This window comes from Dicentrarchus labrax, unplaced genomic scaffold (genome assembly GCF_905237075.1).
Source record: "Dicentrarchus labrax unplaced genomic scaffold, dlabrax2021, whole genome shotgun sequence".
NCBI lineage: Eukaryota > Metazoa > Chordata > Actinopteri > Moronidae > Dicentrarchus > Dicentrarchus labrax.
In genome coordinates this window covers 20,783,371-20,807,590 of record NW_026136722.1, presented here as the reverse complement: position 1 = coordinate 20,807,590, position 24,220 = coordinate 20,783,371, and the positions used below count along the sequence as shown (strand labels likewise).

The window sequence follows — 24,220 nt, the reverse complement described above, 5'->3', positions numbered from 1 at the left end:
AGAAGAGCCACAAGCAATAACAAGACAGCTGCTGCACTGGTTCTTTCCGACTCGTGACGCCCAAAGACAAATGGAACGCTATAAGTGGTACAAGCCAGGCAATGACGTCACGTCCTCGCAGCAGAACAACTCGGGCTCCGAGTTCACGAGACAAATGGATAGCACAATCAGATTAAGATATTCAAAGAAATCGGGACTATACCTGTGCAGTACACTGTTTTGGCTATGGTTGCCATGATGATGCTGGTTAAGCCGGTTCCTGCACCCAGCTCTAGGACTGTAGTTCCTCTGAATGTGGCTGGTTTAGAGAGGATGAAATCAGCCAAGAGCAATGCCCCTCGCCACACCTGATGTGAATAAAAAAAGACATAAGGCTTAATGCCTTTTTAATATGAAACACCACTTATTCACACAGGTAGAGTGGACTAGATTTGTTTACTTGCTACATTCCTTTGTAGCGTGTAGTTGCGTTTCAGCTTCACTGTGTGCATACTAAGCTATGCCATGAACCTACTATGACTTCCCCCGTAGTGTGTGGATTAATTCAATTCAATTCAATTCAATTTTATTTGTATAGCGCCAATTCATAACAGAAGTTATCTCAGGACACTTTTCAAATAGAGCAGGTCTAGACCGAACTCTTTAAAACATTAATTACAGAGACCCAACAGTACCACCATGAGCAAGCACTTGGCGACAAGGGCAAGGAAAAACTGCCTGTTAAAAGGCAGAAACCTAGGACAGATCCTCCGGCTCTAGGTGGGTGGTCGTCTGTCTCGACCAGTTGGGGTGAGGATTACTCTTCTGAAGCCTCAATTTTTGCTTAATGGCTGTTGGCATCTTGGGTTTTTGGAGCTAGAAGTGACTGTGTGGAGCTGTGGAGCAAACTACTCTACAATACTGCGAGTTGGATGGTGGTTTGTCTGTTTCCAAGGAGGTAAAAATGGCGTCCTGGTCAGAAATGTTCTTGTATTACAGACTAATAATACAGACTTTCACTAACACCACGTCAATAAACGTATGGAATTAGAAAGGTTTATTGCGTGTAATAGATAAATGTAAACCAATGTGGTGTACTGTAGGAGGAATGAATGGATTGGGAAAGGGTTGAGGATGAAGGGGTGAGGGGTAGGGGTTGAGGGATGAAGGGATTAAGGGATGAAGGGATCGAGGGTTTAGGGATGAAGGGTTGAGGGATGTAGGGATGAAGGGATGAAGGGATGAAGGTTGACATTCCTATCTGGGGACATTCATGTTCGGACGTGATTTGGCGGATGTGACGAAAACGATTTTGTGTGAGTACATTAATCTTGAAAATTGGAACGGGTGAACGGGATGAAGCTAGAGAGAGTAAGGGCGTCGATCAAAGGTAAACAGCAACCACATTGTCATCTGGGGAGTCATTTGAAGATGGTGGATGAAAACGGCAAGACTGGAGTCAGAACAGCGTTGGAGGCTGGTGCTCGACGAGAAGCGAGTGTGTCAGCGATTGTGTTTTTTGTGACCTCGGATGTGAGAGGCTCAGGAATGAATTGATACTGGGCTGATACTAGTGTGAGCTTCCGTATGAACTGCATTATGTCTAGGAAGTGTCCTTTGTTTATGATGTCGGATGGTGGTGGTGGTGATCTTTTTTTGTTGGACCAATAGCTGCTATGTTTAAGAAAAAGAAGAAGAATAAGAAGATATACTTTATTAATCTTACAGGGTAAGTTGAAGAAGAGAGAGATGAGAATTTAGGCAGCCATTTGGCTGAAAACTACCTGTCGCCGGAATAGCTGCCAAAGCTGGCAGAAGGTGCTGCGTCTGTGAACAGCTGGATATCTTATGCCTTAGTGCTGGATCGTTGTAAAAGAATGAAATATCGTTCCATGATGAGAGGAACTGGTGCCATAATTTTAACTACATTTATGTGATGCTTACAAATGTATAGTCACAACTGGTAAAATGTTTGGTGTATTAGCCAGTGAAAAAGGTCAAATGTTAATGAATCTTTACAAGATATTGGAGTAGTAATTTCCCAGTTGTGCCACAAGAGGGAGTGTCCACCTTGGTGAGCACTAGTAGGGCTGCCTGAGGCTTCCACTCCTCAAACAGAGAACAGCCTGCTGAGTGATCACAAGTAACATCTCCTGTCTCTGCTTTTCCTGTACAAAACAGGTTAGTAGTGTGTCATATCTTGTCACAATGCATTTGTAAGGACTTTAAAACCTTCATTATGTTGTTTTGACAACGTTTGATGTGCAAAACAGTAGTTTGCTTAGCTAAGAAAGTTTTCCTGCAATGAAGTCTTGCTAGCTCCCGTGAAGAAAAAGGTAAACAACATGGCGCCCTTACTCTTAATACTTTTTATTTATGGTCCCTGCTCCTTGACATACCATGTCTTGTATTTGTTTTTCCAAAGCTTTGTGAAGTACGGTTATGTAAAGTTGTTAAGTCGTTCATCTAAGTCATGTTACCATGATAATACTGAATATATATAGATAAAATATTTTGGTAAAATTAAAAATAGCAACGGTATTTTTTGTAATGATGGCCTGTTATTGTTATGTATACTTTGTGTTTAGGAATTTAGTAAAAAATGTGAACAGCTTGGGCTTAAAAGTATTAATGCTAATGTAAATGTGGTTTTGGACCTAAATAGCAATCACTGTTGGTGTACAAATTAGGAGTTTGAATTTGATTTCTGTTTCTTTCAGCAGTAATTTTGTACATTTGTAAAATGTCAGTCCAGTGGTTTAGTATATGAACTTTAAAGCTTGATGTCATGTAAATTGCGAAATGTGTTATAAGGAAGATTGTTGTGAACAAAACACTAAGTTGGTTTAAATGGAGTGAAAAAGAAAGATTCTGTTAAATAAAAAACAGAGAACAGCCTGCTGAGCAAACACAAGTAACGTCTCCTGTCTCTGCTTTTCCTGTACAAAACAGGACACAATACCTGCTTACGGGTAACTCATGCTTGAGGTCTGTAACATTTAAATGCATCGTCTGGTGTGACATGGCCGTGGAGAGATGGGAAGGAGGAGGTTATGGAAAGGAGGTGTGACGAAGGATCGACCTTGGGGGATGATGCAGATGGTGTAGTTTAGGTGGCCAAGCGGTGAGAGAAGTTGTTACTTAGTGAATCTGTGAGTCAGGGGGAAATTTTAAATGAGTAAGGAAATCCTGTGTACTTTCTCGTGGGCAGGGATGCTTGGAGTGAAACGTAGTCAAGGATAATGCCAAGAAATTCCAGGGATGTGCAGGGACCTCCTGTTTTCTCTGGAAGAGAGGAACTCCAAGGTCATTGAAAGCAGAAATCAGATTAAATGGTAAATGGACCTGTACTTGTATAGCACCTTTCTAGTCTTCCGACCACTCAAAGCGCTTTTACACTACCTGCTACATTCACCAGAAACTAATGCATTCATACACATTCACACCCTGATGCACAGCATCGGGAGCAATTTGGGGTTCAGTATCTTGTATGTATGAGAGTTTGTAGTTGTTTGTCGAGATCCGGCAGAGTACTTAGGACAATGAATCAAATATTTTTGAGAAGGTCAGGTGCACAGCAAAATATTCAATTTTAACTAACTCCTCCTACAGATTTTATCGGATTGACTTCAAATTCAATCACTGCAATCTAGACCAATTGGTGATCAAAAGCTAATCAAACATTTACTGTGCGTCAAACGGCGTGTCCGTAGCATGGAGCTGAATTTCCACGGTTCGCAGTGAAGAGTCTCGCTATAAACGCATAAGTCTTTTGCACAGTGTCTGAATCACGTGACAATGTAGAGCGGTCTCCTTCAGCTTCCGACGATAAGGGCTTTGGCGTGGGGTGACGTGAAAATTACATGTTGTGGTTCGAACGTGTTACGACGGCATGTGCCGCGGCCACACTAAGTACTATGCGCCCTTCCAGAGAATCCTGAAGAGATGCCAGTAGTCGGGATGGATGGGACGGATTGGCAGGTGTGGCTGGATCTAATGAGCCCCAGTAAGATCCCTTATGGATTGTTGAAGGCAACTGGCAGCCTGGGATGCAAACAGAATGCGGTATGTGTACAATCTGTTGCCACTGAACCACAAGGCCAGATCAAGTATCCAAGACATGTAACCATCAAGCTGTGACCTGCAGTTGGGGAAGGCTGAACAAATTATGTCAAGGTACAAGAGGAATAAGAAGGTGAATTCTACTGCAAAACGTTCTTTAAAGTGAGTAGATGGTGGCTGTTTGAGTTTGATTGGACCATGTACAGTTTGCGGTTCTCTGGGGATATGAGGGTTGCATGTGGACGATTGTATTAAATGGGCGAGGTCGATGTAGTGAGAGGCAAGGATCTGTGACGCGGGGGGATGGTCAGGAGGAAATCACTGGGCGCACCGGAGGTAATGTGAAGGCTAGAGTGAAGTTGTTGCATTGGAGGATGGGTGGGGAAAGCCCACAGTCCGTCTAGGGGGGAGCTGGGGGGAAAAGGGGGTGCATTAAATGAAGGAAAAGAAACACCAGCTATGTATGGGTTGTGGGGAGGAGAAGTAGAAGAAATGGAAGGAAACTGAGGGTTTTGGCTGGTAGCATCGCCATAATTGCGCAGCGCTGGGAACCCAGAAGCGGCCGTGAAGTTCAGCGAGGGAGAGTGGTGCATTGCTGGGAGTAGGTGAAAAGTTGGAAAAGTTTTGCTTTGTTATCGGTGCATTGGAAGGGTATGTTTGGGTGAGATTTGGAGCCCAGGACGGTCGGAGAGATGGCGAGGTGAAGTCGGGTCGAGGTGGCGGAAGGAGGGATATCCGTTGGACGCAGAAGATCAAAGACTACCCTGGAGCTGTTGGGAGCGTAGGTCCGATGATGTTGGAGTTGGTGGAGGTGAGAGAGGAACTCCGAGGTCATTGAAAGAGGAAATCAGAGTAAATGGTAAATGGACCTGTACTTGTATAGCGCCTTTCTAGTCTTCCGACCACTCAAAGCGCTTTTACACTACGTGCCACATTTACCCTTTCACACACATATTCATTTCATTTATCAGCGATGTCCATCGAACAGAAACTAACGCATTCATACAACACACTGATGCACAGCATCGGGAGCAATTTGGGGTTCAGTATCTTGAATGTATGAGAGTTTGTAGTTGTTTGTCGAAATCCGGCTTAGGACAATGATTCAATATTTTGGAGAAAGTCAGGTGCACAGCAAAGTATTATGCGCTCTTCCAGAGAATCCTGAAGAGATGCCAGTAGTCGGAATGGATGGGACGGATTGGCAGAGCGTAGGTCCGATGATGTTGGAGTTGCTGGTGGATGAAGGCTGGGAGTCGGGGAACATGGATTGTTGAGCAAGGTGGCTGGTGGTCTACCACGTCTAACCCAGCAGTTCCTAGTTTGACAGATCTGGTGCATTGCGCAGTATGGGCTCACTGAAAACCTAAGCATACATACATACATACATGCATACATACATACATACATACATACATATCAGCCATAACATTATGACCACTGACAGGTGAAGTGAATAACACTGATTATCTCATTATCATGGCACCTGTCAGTGGGTGGGATATATTAGGCAGCCAAAAAAAACATTTTGTCCTCAAAGTTGATGTGTTAGAAGCAGGAAATGGGGAAGCATAAGGATTTTAGCGACTTTGACAAGGGCCAAGTTGTGATGGCTAGACGACTGGGTTTTAAAGGTGAAACTGCTTAATTCTGTTTTGTTTTGGGGTGGAGGAGCAATAGAATAAGGGGGGCAGTGGGTTAGGGTTAGGATTAGGGCACGGGCACAGAATTTAGCTGACTAAACATTACCGACCTGTTTGCCGACATCTTCCAGGGGTGTGGCCATAGTGTGTTCTGGACACCATAGAAGAAAGAAGAAACATCACAAAAACAACATGAAAACATCTTAAAACAAGAAAGAGACATTTTACTGTACATTTGACACTGATAGTAAGAATCTAAGTCCTAAGCACTAGATATACAGTGGGTACGGAAAGTATTCAGACCCCTTTAAATTTTTCACTCTTTGTTTCATTGCAGCCATTTGCTAAAATCAAAAAAGTTCATTTTATTTCTCATTAATGTACACTCAGCACCCCATCTTGACAGAAAAAAACAGAAATGTAGAAATGTTTGCAAATTTATTAAAAAAGAAAAACTGAAATATCACATGGTCATAAGTATTCAGACCCTTTGCTCAGTATTGAGTAGAAGCACCCTTTTGGGCTAGTACAGCCATGAGTCTTCTTGGGAATGATGCAACAAGTTTTTCACACCTGGATTTGGGGATCCTCTGCCATTCTTCCTTGCAGATCCTCTCCAGTTCTGTCAGGTTGGATGGTGAACGTTGGTGGACAGCCATTTTCAGATCTCTCCAGAGATGCTCAATTGGGTTTAGGTCAGGGCTCTGGCTGGGCCAGTCAAGAATGGTCACAGAGTTGTTCCGAAGCCACTCCTTTGTTATTTTAGCTGTGTGCTTAGGGTTATTGTCTTGTTGGAAGGTGAACCTTCAGCCCAGTCTGAGGTCCTGAGCACTCTGGAAGAGGTTTTCTTCCAGGATATCTCTGTAGTTTTTCTTTTTTAATAAATTTGCAAAAATTTCTACATTTCTGTTTTTTTCTGTCAAGATGGGGTGCTGAGTGTACATTAATGAGAAATAAAATGAACTTTTTTGATTTTAGCAAATGGCTGCAATGAAACAAAGAGTTAAAATTTTAAAGGGGTCTGAATACTTTCCGTACCCACTGTAAGTGCTAACATGCTTGGGTATTTATTGCACAGTGTAAATAACACAATTTCTGGTTTAAACCTAGAGAACAGATCATCTGATTGAATTTATTTTTGTTACCTTCATTATATGCTTTAACTGTCTTTCAGTATAGTGTTTATTTACTGTTTACAGTTGAGAGGCTTTTATTTTGAAGACGTCTCTCTTTTTCACAGAGTTGCTAGGTGCTGTGTACTATCACGCACCAGGGTGAGTTATAACAATGACAATCCAGGCGGCTGTGGCTCAGAGTGGGTCGGGAGGTTGTTTGTTCAATCCCCGGCTCCTCCCACCACATGTCGAAGTATCCTTGAGCAAGATACTGAACCCCAAATTGTGTGAATGTGTATGAATGCGTTAGTTTCCATTCGATGGCCTTTGCCATCGCTGAGTGAATGTGCGTAAAAGAGCGAATGTGGCACGTAGTGCAAAAGCACTGGTCGGAAGACTAGAACGGCGCTATACAAGTACAGGTCCATTTACCATTTACCATTTACCAATCCCTGGTTCACAGCCAAACTCAGACAGTTACGGCTGCAGAAGGAACAAGCGTTCAGGAGAGGGGACAGGGACAGGTTTAGGGATTCAAAGTACAAGTTTAGCGAGGGGGTGAGAGAAGCTAAACGACAGTACTCTGAGAAACTTAAACACCAGTTCTCAGCCAAGGACTCTGGTTCTGTCTGGAAGGGATTCAGACAGATAACCACCTACGAACCTAAAACCCCCGACTCCATCAATGACTTGTGCCTAGCAAACGATCTGAAACGAAAGCTGAGTTCTACTGTCGCTTCAACAGAGAAAAGGAATAGTCCTGACACCATCCCCCCTCCCCCCAGCTCAGGGCCTCTAGGACTGAGGCATGCAGGCAAGATTGTGGCTGAACCCTTCCACCCCAGACACAAACTCTTTGAAACACTTCCCTCGCTGACCTCATTAACAAGGCCCAGACACTGACTCTTAAACCCACCCTGTATATATGCAATACAATAATGTACTCCTGTTGGTTTTTCTGTCCTGCACATTGTAAATATCTTTCCTGTACAGTTTGATCTTTCTATCTTTATCTTTATTTATGTATATTTTAAAAAGTACTTTATTTTTGTATGATTTTTATGCACCAATGCACCAAGGCAAATCCCTTGTATACATACACGTGTAAAAACTTACTTGGCAATAAACCAGATTATTCTTCTTCTTACAGCGGAAATCAAGTGGAGGGGGGAGTATGTCTCATGGTCAATAACCACTGGTGTGACGGCAGAAACATTGTGTCTCTCACTGTTCACCCAACCTGGAGCTCCTGACCTTCAAATGTTGCGAGACCTTTCTATCTTCCCAATTCATGTCATGGTAAATGGATGGACCTGTACTTGTATAGCGCTTTTCTAGTCTTCCGACCGCTCAAAGCGCTTTTACACTACATGTCACATTCACCTTTTCACACACATTCGGTGATGGCAAAGCCGAACAGAATCTAACTCATTGATACACATTCACACAACGATGCACAGCATCTGGAGCAATTTGGGGTTCAGTATCTTGCTTAAGGATACTTCGACATGCAGCAGGGAGGAGCTGGGGATCAAACCACCAACCTTCTGATTAGTGGACGACCCGCTCTACCCCCAAACCTTTCTCCTCCTTCTTGCATTCCTTAACTTCTACAGCATTAAACTGATTCATGATAACCAAAAGGATAATAAAATGATAAAAACATGTCAGGAAAGTATAGTATGGAAAAGTAAAGATGGTTCTTACCAATCCTTATAATGCCTTTGAAGCACTTATCAACTTCATCATCCACATTCTCCTCTTCTTGTTGCAATACAGGGTTGGACTGTTTGAGAATGATGGGACAGACCAAGTCTCGGCTGCTACCCCCCATAGGGCTTTTCCTCGGTCTAGAGGGATCATAAGTTTAACATTACTTCTGTGAAAATTGGTAAAACTTTTAACTTTCTGCAGCAAGGACTCAGTCTTGGTACATGGGGCGCCAGCTCTACCAGGTGAGCTATCACATAGCCATTACATTTAACATATTTAACATGTGAGGTGTTTTTCAAAATTTTTATTTGGCTGATGAAAATGCTAAATCTGAGAGCGGTCTCAGTCTGGTAGTGATAGAACTGTGGTTTCTTTTGTAGGGAAAACTGTTCTGTTTTTCTGACACTCTCACATCAAAACAGTACAAAAGACTAAGTTTGATGACATTGTGAAATAGTGTGGGATCATGGGAGCTGCTGTCTTCACCACCATTTCGGTCATTGCAGTCAGCTTCTCCCAGTTAGGAGCACATAGTCAAGGAATGTATACAAGGATACAAGGTAATTTCATTGCCATTTTACAAAGTCAGGGTTGTAAAATGGAATCAGGTTAAAGTTCCCTTTATTCTACTGGTAAAAACAAAAATATATATTCAGTAACAGGGCAGGAATTATACCACAGCCAAACGGGCAGTGACGTAGATGCCCCACCATGTGGCCATAATGCCACATCTAAAATAAACTACCTACACTGCCAGTTTGACATGCCCTGTCTGAAACTGTTTTACCCTTAAAAGAAATTTAACACTGTCTAATGTACATATAATAAAATTACTGTCAATAGATACGCTCAAGGAGGATTGATGGAACAGGACAACAGTTTGGAAAGAGTAGTAACAAAAATAGCTTTATTGGCAACAGTGCCACCTTTAAGTGCAAAACATAAAATATTTCAGAATATTCCTTTCTTGTATCAGAAGTTATCAACAACTCAGGAAATTACACTGAATAATGCTTAGTTGAACAACAAAACACTTTGCAGTATGAGTTATGAAATATGGGCCCAAAATAAACAACAAGAAAGGAAATTCAAGAGTCCAAAAAGAGTCAAAAAAGAAAGTCAAGTCTGAATTAAGTCAATATTCACAGTCTTCTGTCACTGTCCGTCTTCGGTGTGTTTGTGTAATAGTTTGTCTTCAGTGTGTTGTGTAATTGTTCATCTACCGGGTAGTGTGATTTTATGTTTTATGTCTGTATGAAGAGATGTTCTTTCCAATGCACAGTGAAGCTCCCGCTGACGTCACACCCTCCACGCGTGTAGGCCTGTCTCCACAATCCACCGGTCTAGGCTGTGTGAGCTTTCACTCGATAAAAATCAATATCCACACGGCCAGGTTTGGCAAGAAAAACCCCTCTTCCTTGTACGGAAGTCCTGCAAAATTGTAATTTTACAACTTTACAGGCAGTTATCAACTTTATCAAACTCTCTCATCTCTCATGTGGGGCTCTGGTCTGCATCGGTGCATAGAAAAAAAACAGAGGAAACTAAAGCGCTGCCAGCTTTTGTGTGGGATGAATGCGCATCCCTGCTGGTGAAACTAAGCAACTACATCTGAAATCTACTAGGCTGTATTGCTCTACACATTGTTAAGCTATAAAAATTGGGGATTACACTGTGTGTAACTAATGGGCGTTAAAGAAAGTTGTGAACTTCTTCATAAATGCAGCAAATAAATAAACTTTGGAAAAATATATTTGAAACCAGAGACGCTTCAGACAGATGTTTGGTGAATAACTGAAATGACAGCACAGTTTTTTATCAGCAGGGAGTTACTTTGTACTTTGTCAAGGTTCTTTTTCGACAGGGTGTTGATCAGTCTGTACCAAATATTCTACTTTGTCAAGGTTCTTTTTGGTTGTTGAGTCAGACACTGAACAACATATTCTACTATGCTTTTGTTAGTTTGCCAATAGTAATAGATAGCCAGACAGCTAGATAGACAGACAGATAGCTATGTAGCTAGTTTGTTAGTTTGCCAGATAGATAGATAGATAGATAGATAGATAGATAGATAGATAGATAGATAGGACGGCTGTGGCTCAGAGGCAGAGTGGGTCGTTCCTTATTCACAAGGTTGTGGGTTCGATCCCCGGCTCCTGGTGCCACATGTCGAAGTATCCTTGAGCAAGATACTGAACCCCAAATTTCTCCCGATGCCATGCATCGGTGTATGAATGTTAGTTTCTGTTTGATGGACTTTGCCATCACTGGGTGAATGTGGCACGTAGAGCGCTTTGAGTGGTCGGAAGACCAGAAAGTCGCTATACAAGTACAGGTCCATTTACCATAGATGGATATACTTTATCCCGAGGGAAATTCAAATTCAAGTAGCAAACAAAATACAAAAACATACATTACATACATTAAACTAAAATTAAAAACCCTAAAAATAAAATATAAAATAAAATATTTTAAAATTAAAACTGTAGTGGATCTTGTGTGTGCTGGACCTGGGGTCTCAGGACATGGAGCAGGAGCCATTCGAAGTTCTTCATTATGTGTGACATCAGTGCTACTGGTCTGAAGTCACCCAGCTCCCTGGGGTGTTTTTTCTTAGGAACCGGGATGAGACATGAATTCTTCCAGAGCACTGGGCGCAGAGCACCACAGCTGCAGGCTCAGGTTGAAGACATGCTGGAGTGGCTCCCCCAGTTCAGCAGAACAGGCTTTAAGCATCCTTGGACACATTCTGTCCGGGCCCGCTGCTTTCCTTGGATGAAGCCTCCTCAGCTCTCTGCTCACCTGATCCTTGGTGATGGTAGTGGGGAGGGGGGTTGAACTGTCCATGGGTGTGGAGGGTGGGGGTGGTCTGCGGTCTGAGGTCATGACTATCGACGGAACCAAGGGCTTGTACTTCCACCGCTTAGCTGCTAGCCTAGCCTTCACCTTCGCTCCGGCTCTGCAGCCTAGGTGCCTCCTCATCAGCTCCTCAGGTATGTGGTGGAAAATGCCGGCTCGTCCTATTGTTTGGAGTGAAAGCAGCTTCTCCCTTGAATAAACAACATGTCCACCGCTATGTTGTCCGTTAAAAAGTCATTGTATCCATAGGATATATAAAGTTCTACACAGCTAGTGTAATATAAAGAGTTAAAAGTTTAAAAAAAACACACTTAAAGTTCTAAAAACAACACAACACGTACAGAGCTACTGGATAAGCGTCCTGCTCGCGCCAGCGCCGGAAGATATAGATTGATTGATATATTGATATAGATTGATTTGAAGGGTTAGGGTTATGCAAAAAGCACTTTTCTAATGTTTGTACACACATATTTTGGTGGCCTACCAACACAAAAAAATGGGAGAGAGAGACCTAGAGAGTAGGTTTGTGCGTGTGTGGAAAAAGAGTACTGAAGGGAAAAGCGGATGTAAAGTAGTTTGTGAGTTAAGTAGTGAATTAAGTAAATAAGAAAACATCTATTAGAAAAGGGGCCGCTGTTTTTCTAATGTTAAAATGTTTTTATGAAAGGAGCATACATTTAAGTTAATGAAATGTATTGTTTTGTTTTTTACTGTGGTATCAAGAATTGTGAAATTCCACTGATATTGTTATAGACAGTTTCTGGTATTGTGGCATGCCAAGATCCGATACATGAAAAATACATTTGAAGCAACAACCAATTGCACAGCGTTGCATAGGGGTGAATCGTACACAAAATGTCTCTGGACATACTGAAACCTGGTGGTAAGTCCTCATGCTTTCTATGTAATAATGCAGAATGATGTGCATGTGTATAAGTATGGGTTAGCGTTCAGGCAGGAGCATGAATATATGTTTCTGTGTGGGATATGTTCAGGCATTTAAAAAATCACAATGAAAACACTGTTAGTGCGTTGGTGTGCAGTGTTAAGCTACTTGAGGTGGCAGATGGCCAGTGTTGGGCTAGTTACTAAAAAAAAAAAAAAAAGAAAAATGTATTACTCATTACTCTTTTCTGTGGGCCGCCGTCCTCTGATTGGAGGGCGTTAACACTGTTTTTTTATATAAACGTTGTGACCCTAAGCAAAATGCAGATTTTCAGAAGTTTGGTAATAATGTATTTTTAACACTATCACAGTATAGTATTATAATTCAGTTTTCAGCAAAAAAAAAACACATTTTAGGGTGGCGTACCTCTTTAAACAAATACAAAAACTTATGTTTTAGGCCTAATAAGTTGAACATATTTGATATATACGGTAAAGGTTAGAAGTTAAGAGACTATAATGGCCCAGGTCTGGTCTCAAATCCTTTGGGCTGGCACACACCTTCACAACTCAATAGCTCACCATGTTTTAATTGTTGTCTGAACATGAGTTTTTCCATACCGATGTGTGATGTCAAGGTCTCCGTCCTCATCCAGGAATGGTTTCATATTTCCTTCTCCACAACCCTCTCCATCTTTTCCTTGTGTGGCTTCTGTGTTTTTTTCCCGGCCCTCTTTTGGGTCATCATAATCGTCCGCATCCTTCAATGCTTTCCCTGGGTCATTGTTGTCAAGCTTTTCACCATCTGACAAGATCTTGAATTTGGAGATGAAGACTGGATGGATGAATACAGCAATGTTAGAAAGTGAGTGGAAATATATGCAAAACATTAAACATTTGATTTATTCAGTGTATCATTCTTTATCTTAGAAGTTTATTACAATAAACCTATTTCTATATCTTAGAAGTTTATTACAATAAACCTATTTCATAGCAGCCATTTTGAAGTGTTTCAATGATACTAATTAAGGTACTGTTCCATTCAGGTAAACAGAGTCAGGGTGCTGCTATTATGCATGTTGGCTCACTGGAAAGGCTCTGCTACACTAAATGGAATGAAACCTTAATTAGTATCATTGGCAAAACCTGTGACAGTAACTCTCTGATTAGGATGCTTTTCTGTTTCATGTTATTAGCACACTCCTTCATTTGAAATAATTTGTTAGAGGAACTGTATATTATGTTATCAAAATCTATTTTACAAAATGATCATGTCCACGTTTGCAGTTTTTATAGCCACCTTTCCACTGCTGGTATACAGCTCAGCCCAACTTGACTCTACTACCTCTTTTTTTTTGTTTTTCAGTTATGTATAATACCTGGTACTTCTTTTGGTACCATTTTGATTTGGTTTGAGCTTAGCCAATTCTAAAAAATTACCTAAAAAAACTGCAGACCACTGATTGGTTAAAAGCGGAACAGTGGAAAAGGTAAGCAGTAAAGTCGTCAATCTGGCAGTAAATGTACAGTGTAGTATGCCTCAACTCTTGGGGACTTATAGAGTTTACTGATGGACAGATGAACCGTACTTTGTGCTATTAGTTAACTGCTAGCTGCTGCTAACGGCTGAAGGACAGGGTGCTCGAAGCACCGGTGCTCCCGGCAGTCCAAAGCTCCTGTACTAGAGATAACGTTAAAAACTGATGCTGCCCTGGTGCTCTGAGCTCCCAGTGTGGAGAGAGTGACCTAAATAGGGTAGCTAGGTTTGCTGCATAGCTAACCAGCTAAAAGTTGCAGCTAGTTAGCAGCTAAAGTAGCTCAAAGCTAACAACACATAGCTATGGCTATATTTCCAGGAAACTATGTAAATCATTGAAATGTCAAGCAGAGTAGCCAGAGGACATTAGAGGGAAAGCCAGAAAATATTTTCTCCATAAAATATGATCCAGTTTCACAAAAATCAGTGAATAAAGTTATAAAAGTTGTGTGCTTTTGTACAGTAATCAGTGAGGCCTGGTCCCCAGAAACACTCTGCTCCAGTCATCATATCATTTTTCAACCTAATTCTTGTCTTATTTGTTGTCTGAGAAACAGTAAATTCATTAAATTCAGTGCCTCATATTGTTATTGCCTAAGCTAAGGTACTCCTGTCACACCTTCAAGAGTACACCAGCAAGAGGGCGAAGTGCTGTTGACGAGCAATTGGCGCAGCAGGCTTCTGCGAAGTTGGAAAATCATAAGAAAATGGGAAACAACCTGTCACTGCTGTTCTAAGCATGTAGGAGAAACTACGTTGGTCATGAGAAATGTGAAAGTCCCTATCCAGAGCCACTGTTTGGTTGATTGACTATGGGGTTTGTGCCACCATGTTCTAGAAGCGCTGCAGAGAGTGGCAGCTCGACGCAACAGCTCCCGCTCCGCCTCTTATTTTTCAGAGGCGGAAAACACCTCCAGTGTTAGTAGTTAATTTTTAACTTTTTTAGCCGTAGTTGAACTTTTTTTAAAATATAAACAATGTGTAGGAATGTGGACACAACAACCACCACACAACAAAACACCAGAGGTTATTCACGTGAGGACTTCCTACGGTATCGGGATTTATGTGTCGCATGCCCGAGGGAGATCCCGGTGGAGTTAAGGAGACGAAGGAGAGGAACCAGAACAGGCACGTTGGTGAGGACCAAGAAGACAGAGAGGCGGTGGAGATACAAGCCATGTCTTCCCTCGGTTGTCATGGGAAACGTACGCTCGCTGAACAACAAGACGGACGAGCTCTCAGCCCTGGTCAACGGACAGCGAGAGTACAGTGCAGCATATTATGTCTGACGGAGACATGGCTGAATGACATTACACCAGACTGTTCAGTGGAACTGGCCAGTTTTTGTCTATTTCGGACAGACAGGAAGAAACAGAGTCTGGAGGAGGGCTCGCTGTCTTTGTGAACTCTAAATGGTGTAACCCTGGACATGTTGTCAAGAAGGCAGAAATCTGCACACCTGATATTGAACTTCTGGCCATAGGGTTAAGGCCATACTATCTGCCCCATGAGTTTACGGCCACTATTGCTGTCACTGTTTACATTCCTCCATCGGCAGTAGCGGCGCACGCTTGTGACGTCATCCACTCCACCGTTGCAGACCTGCAGACACGTCATCCCAGGGAAGCTGAAAGCCATCATGGACAACCCGTCATCCTCTCCACGCTGAACTGAGGCAGCTCAGGAGCATCTTCAGCTACAGACTGACCCAGCCCCGAGCCTCAAAGCGGTTTGGAGGCTCATTTGTACCATCTGCCATCAGACTCCACAACGCCACAGCTCCCAGTACCTCCAACCCCAGCAGATAAAGACTGGTTTACAACTCCTACCTACAACGCACAAACCTTTTGCACTATTTATATTTAATTTCCACTTTAGTGGTTTAGTAGTTTTAGTTTAGTTTTAGTATTTTTAGTTTTAGTCAAGTTTAATTTTCTGCTCATATTTTGGACTCCATGTCCTACTTGAACAACAAATAGTGTATATACTTTAATTTATAGTTTTATCTTCAAATATTAATAATATTAGCAATATTTTTACTGTGATATTCTATTCTATTTCTATTCTATTGTTTGTTTTCTGTTTTTGCGCTGCTTTGTCCTATTGCTGCTGTGTCAAAATTAATTTCTCCTTAGGGGGATAAATAAAGGAATTATCTTATCTTATCTTATCTTATCTTAGAAACATGGTGGTTCAACATGGCAGCCTCTGTGCAAGAGAACTTGGTCCTCCTGTAGATGAAAATGCTTCATTCTAAGATAAGAAATACACAATGATTCTTATTTTAAGGTAATTATACACTAAAGAAAACATATCTATGAATGTAATATTCTTATTTCTGCCAATAGAGCCTCCTAAATGATAAGCCACTTACTCATTTACAGACATGACATGAAGTAGTCTATAACTAAAATTGTAATCATACACACCAGGTTGTCCAACATAGTTGAGGCGTGTCATAAGATGGCATGTGTTTGGCAGGAGCATGTGAACATCAGAAAGCACAGTATCGTGATGAAAAGTGATCTGGTCCATGGCTGATCTTTCATGGTCTTAGAATAGCTCAGCACTGAAGTCTTCTACTTCCCAATACCTGCTGAGACTGGGCACACACAGGCTGACTGTTACAACATACTGTATATTTAAAATGTATAAATGGTATTATACACTGATCAGCCATAACATTATGACCACTGACAGGTGAAGTGAATAACACGGATCGTATGGTTATCATTGCACCTGTCAGTGGGTGGGATATATACGGCAGCAAGTAAATATTTTGTCCTTACACCCTCGATGTGGTTTGGCACTATTATTTCCATACGGGGCCCGGATCAAAAGAAAAGTAAATATAATTTGCTAACTCAAAAAATTTATTAGGATTGGGTTACATGAATTGCATGTTCAACTTTCATCTTGATCTTTTGACAGCCAAGCAAAACATTGACAGTTTCAAACACCACCAATTAAATCTCCTACATCCCCACTTATGCTTATCATGTTTATGCCTTACGTGTTTTTACTTGTGCTGTACAAAGATAGAAGGGGAATATAAAAAAATTATGAGATAAAGTTTCTGAATGAAAGACAAGGTAAAGAAACAAAAAAAAAACATATATCACATTGTAGGAGAGAATTGTACACTTACATATACAGTATTATTCTATATACAGTCATGGACGAAAGTATTGGCACCCCTGGAACTTTTCCAGAAAATGCACCATTTCTCCCAGAAACGTGTTGCAATTACAAATGTTTTGGTATACACATGTTTATTTCCTTTAAGTTCATTGCTTTTTTGTGTACAAATAAAGCAGAAGAAAAAAGCCAAATTTGACATAATTTTACACAAAACTCCAAAAATCAACTGGACAAAATCATTGGCACCCTATTAAAACTGTGGGTAAATAATTTCATTTCAAGCATGTGATCTTCGTTTAAACACATCTGTGGCAAGTAACAGGTGCTGACAATATAGAAATCGAAACTGAAGCCAGTTAGAGTGTATAAAAGTTGACTCAACCTTTGTGTTGTGTGCCTGTGTGTGCCACACCAAGCATGGAGAAGAGAAAGAAGAGCCGAGAATTGTCTGAGGACTTCAGAAGCAAAATTGTGGAAAAATATCAACAATCTCAAGGTTACAAGTCAATCTCCAGAGATCTTAAAGTTCCTTTGTCAATTGTGCGCAATATAATCAAGAAGTTTATAACCCATGGAACTGTGGCAAATTTTCCTGGACGTGGACAGAAGAGAAAAATTGATGAAAGAATGTAACGCAGGATAGTTTGAATGGTGGATAAACAACCTCAGTCAACTTCCACACAAATTCAGGCTGTCCTGCAGACTCAGGGTGCAACGGTGTCAGCTCGAACCATACGTCGTCATCTGAATGAGATGAAGCGCTATGGCAGGAGACCGAGGAGAACCCCACCTCTGACACAGAGGCATAAAAAAGCCAGACTGCAGTTTGCAAAAACATACCTCAGTAAGCCTCAATCCTTCAGGGAAAATGTTTTGTGGACAGATGAGACTAAGGAAGAGCTTTTTAGCAAAGCACGTCATTCTACTGTTTACAGAAAACAGAATGAGGCCTACAAAGAAAAGAACATGGTACCTACAGTCAAATATGGTGGAGGTTCAAAGATGTTTTGGGGTTGTTTTGCTGCCTCTGGCACTGGGTGCATTGATTGTGTGCAAGGAATCATGAAATCTGGAGACTATCAAAAGATTTTGGCCCGTAATGTAGGGCCTAGTGTCAGAAAGCTGGGTCTGCGTAAGAGGTCATGGGTGTTCCAGCAGGACAATGATCCAAAACATACCTCACAAAGCACCCAGAAATGGTTGGAGACAAAGCGCTGGAGAATTCTGAAGTGGCCAGCAATGTGTCCAGATATAAATCCCATATAACACCTATGGAAAGATCTCAAAATTGCTGTTGCGAGAAGGCACCCTTCAAATCTGAGAGACCTGGAGCAGTTTGCGAAAGAAGAATGGTCCAAAATTCCAGTTGAGAGGTGTAGGAAACTTGTTGATGGTTATAGGAAGCGATTGGTTTCAGTTATTTTCTCCAAAGGGTGTGCATCCAAATATTAAGTTGAAGGTGCCAATGATTTCGTCCGACTTTTTGTCCGATTTTTGAGTTTTGTGTAAAATGATGTCAAATTTGGCTTTTTTCTTCTGCTTTTTTGTGTTGACCCAATACACTTAAAGGAAATAAACATGTGTATACCAAAACATTTGTAATTACAACACTTTTCTGGGAGAAATGGTGCATTTTCTGGAAAAGTTCCAGGGGTGCCAATACTTTTTTCCATGACTGTATAACTTTATGTAACCTTATCGATATATTTGCTAACAAGACACATGTTTGAGAGCATCGTTAATGGGTTGTGAGTCAGTATTACAATTTAGAAACAAGACCAATGTTTTATTGCAATAAAGTCAATTAAGAATTTAAATACTACTTTGCTGTGTCGGAGTTTGATTTCCAAACTTTTTACTACCCAATATACACAAAAGAAAGGAGAATAATGAGTGTAAATCATAAGTTCATGCCTTAGTGGAGTATTACAATATATCTCTTGTATTCTACTCTTCCTGTGGCACAGTGTGAATGTTACATTGTCACTGTTTAAAAGTATTTTCAAAATGTGTAGTGTCGTAGGGGGCTGTAATGTAGTACTCACTTATACGATCATATTCACCGCTGTAGATATGAGATGTGACGAAAGATGTGTGACGAATCTAATAACAGAGACAAATCACAACATGCGCACGTATACGGCAATGAGTTACTCTGAAAACCAGTTAAAAATGTTTCAACTTATGGTCGTAACTAACGATATGCAATCATTGGCTGATGCAAACATTTCTCAATGGGAACACATTTGAAAACCTCCTTGTAATTTTACATGCAAGCGTTACGAGCATTATAAGCCTGATTTTACACTACACAACCAATGTGTTAAAAAGTTATTGATCTGAAATGTTAACCTCGCTCCATTGACTATTATTAAATTTATACATTTACCGTTAAACCTCTATAGCCAACAGTTGCAACAATGTCGGAAAACGTTATGAATATAAACTATGTAATCCTCGCTTAAATAACTCAAACAGAAACAACACTGCTGTTTTAATAAAGAAACTACTCTACCTTTCCAATAACAACTGCACACATTCAGCAGTCATCGGTCACTAAAGCGCCTTGCAGTGCACCCTCGTAACTCGTCCGACTGCAAAAATAAAAGTATGACTTCCGTTCCCCAGGACCGCGGAACGGTGGGTGGTAAACCATACTATTGACAGTATGGTAGATGTGTTGGCGGCCAGATCGTACGTCAACGTCACCGCCATATTGGACCTTATATATACTGTCAATGACCGGGTCGGAGCTATTATAAGAATAAGATATTTATTAGGGCCCGAGCACTGTTCTTTTGCACGTGACGTCACAACTACTGGCTGGCGGGCAAGAACATCGTTCTCCAGCAACGGAACCCAGTAAACTAACGTTAATCAAGGATTTCGCCAGGACGTCGCCAGTTTTTATCTACTAAAGTTGGCGTTTTGAGGTGAAAACGACATGCCAGATAGTTGTTGTGCGACTGGATGCACTAACCGCCGAGGAGATAATCCGGGGTTATGTTTTCACCGGATCCCATCTGATAAGGAGAATCCTGAGAGAAGACAACTAACGTTATGGATACAGGCTATCAGACGTGCAACCGTTTCAGGAAATGGGACCTGGCAACCTTCACAGTATACACGTCTGTGCAGTGATCATTTTATCAAAGGTAATTTCAACATTTGTTTGAATACAATGGGTGTATGGGCATGTAATTAATCGTGTCTTTAAGTTACCCTGTAGTTTCTTAAATCAACAACACCAGCTGGTTCGGCGAGTCAGCTGTTTGTGTTATTATGGTGCGTTCGTTTTATCCACCCGACTCGATGGATTAGTTATTTTGTAGCTTGTGCAGCTGAAATTGGCTAGAGACGCTCCATGTTGCTATGACAACAATGCCGAGTCTTGAGCAGAAAGCAGAGCAGTATCGTAACGTTAATCAAAACGGAATATTCAGATATCAAACTGTGTGATATGGTTGTGTAATATGTAATGAACATGTGAAATCCGCGGTGGGTGCACCGTAAACCAGATAATCACTATAAACGTTACGAAACGTCCAAACTGCCTTTTGCAACCAAGCTCGTCGTGTTGTGTGCCAAACAGAACGCAAAAACCCGCGGTTACTCGTTTTCAAACACGGATGTGACCTCGCTCTCGACAAAACGAACGCACCAGTCTAAGCTAGGCTAGCAGCTGTCGTCTTTTGCTAACAACAACCAAAGTTGTGTGATAGGTCGTTTTGAGGTTTGTAATATCTATGGTTTTCAATTAGAACCAGAGACGACCCAACAGTAGAGCTGGATTATTTACGGAGGAATTATTACTGCTCGATTATCTTAAAAAACCTTGTCTGCTTTACACAATTTAGCTACTTGGAGTTCATCCCAGTCCATAGTTATGCAGCCAGCTCGCTAACAGACTGTTCTTGATAGCTACTAGAAAGACCTGGAACTACAGGACTGTACGTTGAAAATACCCAAAACCTTGTGTAGCAATAAAGTTTTTTATCTATTATATTATCTTATTTTATTATTTCAGGTGCCAAATCTGATGACCTGCTGTCCCCTGATTGGGTTCCATCCGTCTTCTCTCACACCCCTGCCACCAAAAAGAGGAAAAGGGAGAAAGACATGGAAAGGTTTGACTTTGAATGTTGTATAATAAGGCTGTGTCTGAAATGTATTGCTGTGACATTTACTTTGCATGCTCATCTAGTGTTTTCTTTTTTCTAATACTCTCGTATTGAATTCTTTCTTAACAGTTCATTATTAGTTGATCTCTCTGCACAGTAAAGTATAACCAAATGTAATTTTAATACATATTTTACAATATTAGTTCTGTATATGTGACAAAAAATGTCATTGTGTCCTTGTAAACAAAAGGTATGAGCAGCACAACAGAATCCCAATCAAGAGGATGGAGGCGGAAAAGAAACAAGATGCTGTGGATGTCCTCTTGGAACTGTCAGTAGAGCCTGTGCCACAACAGTGTCTCAGCAATCACTGCAAAGATGCCATTGCAGAGGTACTGCAGGAGTGTGATGACCTCAGGGAGGAAAACCGCAGGCTGAAAACCAAATTAGGAATATTGGACGAACAGGCTTTTGCAAATGACGATGAAAAAGTGAAAGCACTGACTGGACTCCCCACGTTTGCCAAGCTGCAAGTAGTTTTATTTAGTGTTATTTTATGTCTTCCGACACACGCAACCCTCTCTCCTTTCCAGCAACTTCTTTTAACTCTTATGAGGATGAAAATGAACCTGTCCCTTGCTCTACTTAGTGTTCTCTTCCAAATCTCGATAGCGACAGCAAGCAGAACTTTTAGAACTACCCTAGACATGCTACATGCAAAGCTTGTCCCATCATTTTTATTTTGGCCACAGAGAGAAGAGCTTCGGCTGTCAATGCCCATGATATTTAGACAAACTTACCCTAGATGTGCCTGCATAATTGACTGTTTAAAATTTTTTATAGAAAATCCCAAAGACTTAGAAGCAAGAGCACAAACATATTCGACCTATAAACATCATCACACCATGAAATACCTAATAGGCATATCACCACAAGGAACAGTCATATTCATATCTAAGGGATGGGGAGACAGAACATCAGACAAACGTGTCACAGAAAATTCTGGGTTTCTGGAATGCATCAGTGCAGGTGATGTAATACTGGCTGATCAAGGGTTTAACGTGGCAGAGTCTATTAGCTTGTATAATGCTGAGCTGAACATCCCAGCTTTCACTAAAGGAAGGAAACAATTGAGCCCAGTGGAGCTGGAGTCCACACATGGACTTGCCTCAGTAAGAATCCATGTAGAGAGAGTTATCGGTGAAACAAGAAACCGATACACTATACTACAAAGTACTATTGGTATCCAGATGTGTGAAGCTGAACACCCCAAAGGGTTAACAGTTTTAGACAAAGTAGTCCATGTGTGTTGTGCCCTTACAAACGTGGCACCCTCAATTATTCCTTCTGGTTAAACACTACTGAATACAGTACAACATTAATACAATGTAAATATACAATGATTTATTTATACAAACACACGCACAAACTACACACACTAAAAAACATGTATGTACATAAATGTATTACATTTTCACTTTGAATACCTATGTGCATTGTATTTATTTGTATTCATCTGTTTATCTATGTATGTGCATTGTATTTATTTATTGAATAAATCTGTATTTGTCTGTCTAACAGTACAATTCAAAATTCAGCACTTTTCATTTGTTTTCTTTGTGCACGCTTGCGTTTTGCCAATTCCTGTTTGCAGACACTGCACTTCCAATTCAAAACACTAAGATCAGTAGTCTGCAAACAACTTCTGTGCATGCACAGTCTTTTACAGATTCCCGATGTACACTCTATTTTGTCATCAGTATCCAGAACAGGCATACCACAGTAACAGCCTTCAGATGATTTGGTGGCATCATGTGATATGAACAGGTGCTATAACATTTTTTGCCAATAGCTCAGGAATGACACATGTTCGGATAAAAGTGTGAACCTTTCCACGCATAGTTTCAAAGAAGACTGTATCCGGTATAATTCTCTCAATGTGCACTTCTCCTTGTGCAATGTGCCATCTATCCCTGGTCCCCAAACAACAAAGTCACAGTAGCTTGCCTCTGCTAAGTGAATTTGTGTCTGCACTTGGTAGAAGTACTGGTGGTCCCTCTTTAGTGAAACTTTACCCTCTACCTCGTGGAGACAAAATGTGCTATCCTGTTTCATTTTGTCAACTAAACTGCTGTTCTCAAGACTACTTGGTGCCTTCACTTCTAACACACCCATCCGATGGCAGTCACACGTTAACATGCCATCTGGGGATGCCCCTAACCATGGGTATTTAGGATTAATGACCAGCCCTGCCCTCCTGACATTGAGGTTGGTGTGATGTTCCTTCATGCTTTGTAGGCCACGGGGTAGCAAAGCTTTTTTCAGCAGGGACACAGCTGGTTTTTCTAAGTTAGTGTGGCAGGCTGCTCGGATGTTAGATGCAGTGACCCTTCCTGCTTTCTGGTCGTACCACATAGTGGATTTGGATTGAAGTCTTGTCTCGCTTTCTATTGCACAGCACTAAAATGTAAAAGGCTGTGTGAAATTCATGTAGCAAATCACCAGTAATACATTTACATTTTGACAATTTTGTGAAAACTTTGAGCCTGCACTCAAAATGTCCTTTTCCTAAGATATCACTGACATACATACATAAACCACACTCACTAATGTATAAATAAAGTACCTGTTCCTCAGTTATGCTCAAGCCCGCAAAGACCTCTTCACTCTTTGAGTATAGTTCTGCGTGTGAGAGTGCCCTGTTCAATGGCGTGTACATTTTGCCAAGGGATTTAGGAATATTCATTTGTACAGCCCAAGGTATATATCTCTGTGCATGGCCAGGAACTAAAGCTAGAATGGCACTCCTTACTGGTTCCTTCTTCTTGGAAAGGTGTAGCATGTTGTACAGTGCTGCACGTTCAGCAGGAGTTGGAGGTGGAATCTGGCTCCCCTCTACACACTCTATTTTTCTACTGGCTGCTATACTAGGCTCATTCCATGTACAGGCCTCGTCAGTGGAAGTAGTGCCACGCAGTTTGTTGACAGCTGCCTGCAATGTGTACAGAATGGCACCTACATGTAAGCACACTTCGCCTAACCTGGCCATACAGGTGCAGTGGCCAAATCGAACCAGTCCCTCCTTTTCCACAGCAACACAAGCTGTCAGAGGCGGTTCATTCAAGCTGTAGGAATGATGTACCTAACAGAAAAAACGTTTTAGTT

General features: G+C 41.3%; 2 protein-coding genes across 5 annotated transcripts in view; one reads left to right on the top strand and one right to left on the bottom strand.

Annotated features, from left to right (window-relative positions):
• mettl22 (methyltransferase 22, Kin17 lysine) overlaps positions 1–19,605 on the bottom strand; it is a 42,239-nt gene extending 22,634 nt beyond the window's left edge. Inside the window, exons 1-7 of one of the 4 annotated variants that reach the window (XM_051386975.1) lie at positions 19,450–19,605; positions 18,980–19,037; positions 16,223–16,395; positions 12,878–13,091; positions 8,507–8,649; positions 5,795–5,835; positions 203–347 (exon numbers count right to left, since the gene is read on the bottom strand). In XM_051386975.1, the coding sequence (XP_051242935.1) occupies positions 203–347; positions 5,795–5,835; positions 8,507–8,649; positions 12,878–13,091; positions 16,223–16,328 (649 nt within the window). In that variant the 5' untranslated portion in view covers positions 16,329–16,395; positions 18,980–19,037; positions 19,450–19,605. The other 3 variants (XM_051386976.1, XM_051386978.1, XM_051386977.1) reach the window with 3 other exon arrangements.
• A 33-nt stretch (positions 19,606–19,638) lies between these two features.
• On the top strand, positions 19,639–22,652 carry LOC127355764 (uncharacterized). Its single transcript, XM_051386929.1, has 3 exons — positions 19,639–20,089; positions 20,962–21,061; positions 21,306–22,652. Exons 1-3 carry the CDS (start codon positions 19,879–19,881, stop codon positions 22,408–22,410), a joined length of 1,416 nt encoding a protein of 471 aa, XP_051242889.1. The 5' UTR covers positions 19,639–19,878; the 3' UTR covers positions 22,411–22,652.
• Positions 22,653–24,220: the final 1,568 nt, after the last annotated feature.

Excerpts from the sequence above, each read along its gene's own strand:
- LOC127355764 (XM_051386929.1), top strand. The coding sequence starts at position 19,879 with ATGCCAGATAGTTGTTGTGCGACTGGATGCACTAACCGCCGAGGAGAT. Across the intron at positions 20,090-20,961 it reads CAGTGATCATTTTATCAAAG|GTGCCAAATCTGATGACCTG; the intron begins GTAATTTCAACA and ends TTATTATTTCAG. Across the intron at positions 21,062-21,305 it reads AGGGAGAAAGACATGGAAAG|GTATGAGCAGCACAACAGAA; the intron begins GTTTGACTTTGA and ends TGTAAACAAAAG.